We start from the raw sequence: 6093 nt of genomic DNA, 5'->3' as shown, positions 1-6093 counted from the left end.
AACGCCATGAGTTGCTTTATCAGAATAAAGACGCTGAAAAACTTCGATAACCAATGAAATCTGAATAGATTGTAAAATATTGCAACCTTATTCAATACTGTTTATTATTAAGTAAAATATTATTCATACTTAGCGGATGTCACCAATTAGAAAGAACTTCCGGTGAGCCAAACCACGCCCATTTCATATTCAACGTGTTCTTCTTCCCGTTTGTTCTATTTCTGTTTGACAATCATCCTTGCCCGTTTCTTTTAAGCATGCCGTGTATAGGAACGAGCCATTATTTTGCCTTTGATATTTATTATATCCAATAGTTTTGTAAAATATTTTTACTTTTTCTGTTTTATTTTACACGTTGTGACCATAGTTGTGTGACCCGTAAAAAAAGAAAGAAAAAAAAGTCGCCGTGGCAATGACCGACGTGAAAACAGTGCCGCCGTGTGGCGATTGTGAGTTACTGCACCCCGCTCAGGAATAGGTATTAAAGCAATGCATACTCCAAACGAGAGGTGATTATGTGTATATCAATGTCTTCTCTGATGCTACCAGAAGCTATTTGTTCATCATCTTGGCTTTGGCAATATAATCGCTCGAACAAAAAAAAAAATATATTTTAAAAAAAGGTGTCGTAAGAACAGTGCCGTCTTGTGGCGATTATGAGTTACTGCACTCCGCCCAGGCAGGAAGAAAAACCACACATAATCCAAATGTTAGCTGGTTCTTTGTATTTCTTGAAAATTCTGTCAGAAACCAGATCAAGCTTAATAAAGCATTTGCGAACTATAAATTAACTTAAAATATGGACCAAATTAAAAAGGAAAGACCGGAGTGCACTAGTTTTAATAATCACTTATTTACATTTATTCATCAGGGTTTGACTAGACCTAGTCTTTAACTTCTATTATGCTAAATGACAGCACAATGCTTGTGGCTAGTTGAAATTTGTCTAGGTATATTTTATTTGAATTTAACAGCAATTCTACTACCTTTAAAAGACAAGAAATACTGCAGAGTTCAAAAACAACTACTGGGTCACAAATCACATGTCCAAAACTATTTTATTTACAAAACAAATGGCACAGTTGTGACAGTAAACTTTTGTACAGCTCAGATAAATCATTTCAGTTGTTCTGGCAACACAACCTAGACGAGACAGTTAAGAGGTCAACACGCTCTTCAATGTGGGTGAATGACCGTTTTAAGGCCATTTTCATCATCAACAAGGAGGCAAATCTCAACGAACGAACTTTAAGAGCGTTTCGATTTCTTTTCAGCTCAACCATCTAACGTCTACGAGGCCTTTTCTTTCTTCAAACAGGCACAGTTTTGGCAGAAGAGGTGGATGTGATTATTTCAAGTCAAGTCCATATCTGTTCACACAGGTCTTTTTTCAAGACATGCACAAAAATAGTGGTTGAAAAGATGGAAGAAAAGTGTAAAACCCTAAAATAATGCCGATCCGACTCAATCGGTCAGATTACCTTTAAACCTTGGCATTCAAGCAATGCATTTAACTGTACGGTTAAATCCAAGTACATTGGTAGCAGCAATCTACAGATTTCCTTGTCAAAATATTATATTGAGAGCGTTTCTACGGCCAAAGACAAAAAGAGTAAGAAAAGAGCAAAAGAAAGACAAAACAATGATGGTTGAGGGAACACAGAGATCAGCAGGAATCAGACGGCGAGTTTGCTGGCCACCAGAGACTGTTTCCGCTGGGGAAGGTCCTGAGGAGTGGGAATGTGGTCTCCGGTGACCTCGGTCTTCTCCGCCGCTGCAGTCGGGAGCTGCTTGTTCTTCATCTTGGCTTTGGCCATGTTATAGTCACCCGAGTCAAAGTATTTTTGCTGCAAGGAAAAAACAAAGTCTGTTATTTGCGATCAATAGGTTGAATTCTGATACTTTTAAAGTTAATCCCAAAAATGTTCTTATTTACTCATCCTCATGTCATTCCAAACACGCAAGACTTTCGTTCATCTTCGGAACACAAATGAAGATCTTTTTAATGAGATTTCCGTCCCTCCATTGACAGCTACGCAACTGACACTTTGATGCTTCAAAAAGTTCATAAAGAGATTGTAAAACTAATCCATATGAATTGAGCGGTTTAGTCAAATTTTATGAAGAAAATTCATAAACCGATCAAGTCACTTCAGAAATTTTTGACTAAACCACTCAATTACCGTGGATAAGTTTTACGATCTCTTTATGAACTTCATGAAGCGTCAAAGTGATAGTTGCGTAGCTGTCAATGGAGGGACAGAAATCTCTCGGATTTCATCGAAATCATCTTCATTTGCGTTCCGAAGATGAACAAAAGTCTTACGGGTTTGTAACGAGATGAAGGCGAGTCATTGATGACCGAATTTCCATTTTTGGGTGAACTATCCCTTAAAATCCGTTTCGAAACCGTACCCCCTTTTGTAATCTTTTTCGCAACATATCCGACCCGCCAGGCCTAGTCCCGAGATGAGGGTATCGGGCCTTCAGTTTGACCTCCTCAGATTTTTCTGGACTTACAACAGTGTCCTGCATCTCCTACATTAGATGTGAGAACAAAAACACTTCAAACTAAATCTCATAAACCACAGGAAACATATTACTGATTAAAGCTGCATTGAACAGCAGCATAAACAGAAAAACAGCACTGGTTAGTCAATTTGACAACTTATTTGCCTCCCTAAAAAGTCAAGTTTACCACTTATATATACATATATATATAAAAAAAATTGACAATTATTCTAAATATTAAAACAACTACAAACACATAATACACGGTTTAAAAGACCAGTAAAAACAATGTTGTTTTATATGGTCTAGTAGCTCTGACTTTAATACAGCCGATAGATTTACTTCTATATTATTATTTCAACAATGAGGCGTTCATTACTGAATCCGCACGATCACATTGTCGGATGCGCTCCGGCCTCTTACAAAACGTGTTTAAATGAGCGAACCTGCTGCTCCTCCGTGCTCGCCTCCACTTCACCGGACATCTGGACAAATTAAAGACAAAAAACAAAAGAAAACAAAACACAAAAAAAACGGAACACTTGGCTTTGCTTCGCTCTCAGAGAGCCGTCAGGAGATATTGTTAACTGGCCTCAGTCTGCTGCTGCTACCGCTGTCTTGAAAATCCGAAATGTTCTCCTTCGCGAGAAACAGAGAGCGACTCACACAGTCACTGTGCGCTGCGGCGCCGCCTCGCGGACTGGAGGAGAACAGCGGCATTTGTGTTTTGTATCATTTCTTGAAATAATACTCATAATATAAAAGTTATTCGTGCGTTCACTTTTAAAGTAATTAAATATTTCACAGCACAAAGACACATGTACCGCAACCTGAAGGCGGAAAGTTTTAGAATTATGCTAAAAGATATTTTACTTGCTATAAAAGTATGAACTATCAATCACATTGCTGAAGGTATGTAGTCAGAGGTGGACAATAACAAAGTACACTTACTTGAGTACTGTACTTAAGTACACATTTTGAGTATCTGTACTTTACTTGAGTATTATTTTTTCTGGAAACTTTTTACTTTAACTTCACTACATTTGAAAGACAAATATCGTACTTTTTACTCCACTGCATTTCTGTCAAGGTCCTTGAGAAGAAAGTAGTGATGTCAGTTAGGGGAGGATTTTGGTTGGAAATGAAATTAGGATTGACGTCAGAACCCGACGTCGGACAGACGTTGGATTTTGGTTGGAAATGAAAGTCAGGTTGATGTCAGAACTCGACTGATGTTGGTTTCTGACGTCAACCCGATTTACATTTTCAACCACATTACAACATCTGTCCAACGTTGGAGATTAAAGTCAATCTGACGTTGGATTCTGACATCAACCTGATTTTCATTTTCAACGTTGGGTTTGGTCTTCTAAATGCGAATTTGTCAATTGTTTTGGAGCACACTAGCTTATAGATAACAGTAAGGCTAACATATTCATAAAAAAAAAAGAAAGAAAACTTTAAATAGGGCAGTATTTGAGGGAACAGCAATTTGGATGTCCGAAACCATTGTGGACTCATTTACTTTCGATACTTAAGTACTTTTAAAAACGAGTACTTCTGTACTTTTACTTAAGTAAAAATAGGTCTTTACAACTTTTACTTGTATGTAATATTTGACTAGTAGTATCTGTACTTTCACTCAAGTAAGGATGTTGTGTACTTCAGTATGTAGCAAAGTGCGTACAACAGGTTTTCCATCAAATATTTGATCATTTTGAACATTTAGGGGCCTTAAAAATTCATGTATCAAATAAGATATGAACAGTAGGTTTTATAAGGTTAAAATGCACAATCATCAGATCTATGGAGTATTGAAAGTCACTTTGGAGTATAAAAAACAACAAAAAAAAATCCTCCACCAGAATCGTAAAGTGATCTGGCCGCTGTTCTGGAAGAGGAATGAATCAAAATCCCTCTGACCTCTGTGAAGGACTTGTATCTGTCTTTCCCAAGACAAATGTATGCTGTATTGACCGCAAAAAGAGGCCCTACACCTTACTAATAATTTACTGTGGTCTAAAACCAGGTGTTTCAGTTTCATTGTCCAACCCCTGAAAATTCTTCAAATATTTGCAGATTTCAACAAATAAATGTTATGTCATAACTGATTTTGAGGGTAAGATATACTGTAGTTTTAAACAGACATCATGCAAGGACTTTATCTAACCTGGATAAAAAAACACAATGGAGGCATTAAAACTCATTTTAATTTTCATACTTTTAGAAAACAACTGTTAGTTCAATTTTCTTACATATTCTACAATGATAAAAATATAAATCATGGAATTTGAAAAAATATGTTTTTAATTAATTTCAAATGAAACAACAAATATTGGTCCGTGGCATGTTTCTTTCGATCATGAATAAAAATATACACTGAATAGACCGCTTTTGAGAGTGTAAACAAAGGGTTTGCTTAGAGTTAAATGTGATAAATCACCCTCAAACTGCAGTCATTCTTTTTAATATTAATGGAAAGACATCCGCTGTACAGTTCACTGAAATCTCCTCATAATAGGATCAAACAGACAATCCAAACAAAAAATTATTCTCATAGAACTGAGAAACCTGTCCTAAAACATTAGCAAATGACCCATCAGTTCTGGATCCGTGTCACTAGATAGTACAGCAGGAAGAAGACCACAACCAGGCCGATGGACACGTAACACAGGATTTTTCTGTTGTCTCGGCCGGATCGTACCATTGTGGAAAACCTCTTCACGCTTCCAGTCAACAGGCCAGTTGCACTGAGAAAATTGGAGTCCTGAGTAAACAAGGATGTAAAACATGATGAGTTACACCCATGTGCCAACACTGCAAATACAACATCAACACTGAAACACACACACACCATGCCATCCAAGTAGGAATTCTGTTCCTCAGCCTCTTTGTCAATGTCGTATGCCAGCTGTGGATGAGACCAAAGACATTTAAATGCAACAACATGACAGCTTATTTTCAAATCATATAAAATCTATATAAAAGCTAACTTACAGACTTGAGTCTAGAGACTTTACTGGCCAGATTGTCTGCCATCAGCTTGTTTTCAGCGTCCAGCATGTCATCCACAGCACCATGTCCTGTCAGTTCAACAAAATTCACTGTTATTAAATCATTTTGACATAAGTTACACCAATATGACTTTATATTTGACCACTTTCAGATTCAAGTTTACCTGTACTGGCAACAGCAACCATAAATGTTGGTTTTAGACCAGAGAAGCGTCATAAAAGTACAATATTTTGTGTATAGACTAATAAAATAGTCGAAATGAAAATATAACTGTATATTCAAAGAAAATTGCTGCTACGTGTCACTTACCTCGATTCCACGGATCAGCCATTTTTAAAGAGCTAATAAGCTAACAATCCACAAAAACACTCTAAAACACGCCGCACACTCACAAAAACTGTTCGTTTTAGCTGTAAATGACGTCTAAAATAAATACCAAGAAATATAAGTTCAGTAAAATTGTTGACAACTGTAAAACAGCGCACAGTTATCGACCCGCTGAGCAGCGCAAGCGTTCACTGTAGCGAAGCAGCCGCGAGAGGATTGTGGGATATGTTTGTCCGCCAG

The 6093-nt window shown here is 37.2% G+C and overlaps 2 protein-coding genes across 2 annotated transcripts; both read right to left on the bottom strand.

Annotated features, from left to right (window-relative positions):
• Window positions 1-1039: 1039 nt before the first annotated feature.
• arpp19b (cAMP-regulated phosphoprotein 19b) lies at window positions 1040-3157 on the bottom strand. The gene is made up of 3 exons (XM_082159077.1): window positions 2958-3157; window positions 2416-2538; window positions 1040-1847 (listed from the first exon to the last, which is right to left on the bottom strand). The coding sequence occupies exons 1-3, from the start codon at window positions 2994-2996 to the stop codon at window positions 1677-1679; spliced, it is 333 nt and encodes a 110-aa protein (XP_082015203.1). The 5' UTR covers window positions 2997-3157; the 3' UTR covers window positions 1040-1676.
• A 1544-nt stretch (window positions 3158-4701) lies between these two features.
• Window positions 4702-6051, bottom strand: bet1l (Bet1 golgi vesicular membrane trafficking protein-like). The gene is made up of 4 exons (XM_082160595.1): window positions 5836-6051; window positions 5509-5594; window positions 5366-5422; window positions 4702-5278 (listed from the first exon to the last, which is right to left on the bottom strand). The coding sequence occupies exons 1-4, from the start codon at window positions 5855-5857 to the stop codon at window positions 5111-5113; spliced, it is 333 nt and encodes a 110-aa protein (XP_082016721.1). The 5' UTR covers window positions 5858-6051; the 3' UTR covers window positions 4702-5110.
• Between the last annotated feature and the right edge of the window lie 42 nt (window positions 6052-6093).

Source organism: Leuciscus leuciscus, assembly GCF_965113295.1.
Source record: "Leuciscus leuciscus genome assembly, chromosome: 25".
NCBI classification, from domain to species: domain Eukaryota; kingdom Metazoa; phylum Chordata; class Actinopteri; order Cypriniformes; family Leuciscidae; genus Leuciscus; species Leuciscus leuciscus.
This window is presented reverse-complemented; position numbering and strand designations above follow the sequence as displayed.

Bases quoted from the DNA above. Each gene is read 5' to 3' on its own strand.
- arpp19b (XM_082159077.1), bottom strand. From the start codon at position 2,996: ATGTCCGGTGAAGTGGAGGCGAGCACGGAGGAGCAGCAG. The intron at 2,539-2,957 runs GTTCGCTCATTT...CATCTAATGTAG, and splicing joins CGAGCACGGAGGAGCAGCAG to GAGATGCAGGACACTGTTGT. The intron at 1,848-2,415 runs GTACGGTTTCGA...TTTTCCTTGCAG, and splicing joins GAAAAAGATTACAAAAGGGG to CAAAAATACTTTGACTCGGG.
- bet1l (XM_082160595.1), bottom strand. From the start codon at position 5,857: ATGGCTGATCCGTGGAATCGAG. The intron at 5,595-5,835 runs GTAAGTGACACG...TTGAACTGACAG, and splicing joins GGCTGATCCGTGGAATCGAG to GACATGGTGCTGTGGATGAC. The intron at 5,279-5,365 runs GTGTGTGTGTGT...TTGTTTACTCAG, and splicing joins ATTCCTACTTGGATGGCATG to GACTCCAATTTTCTCAGTGC.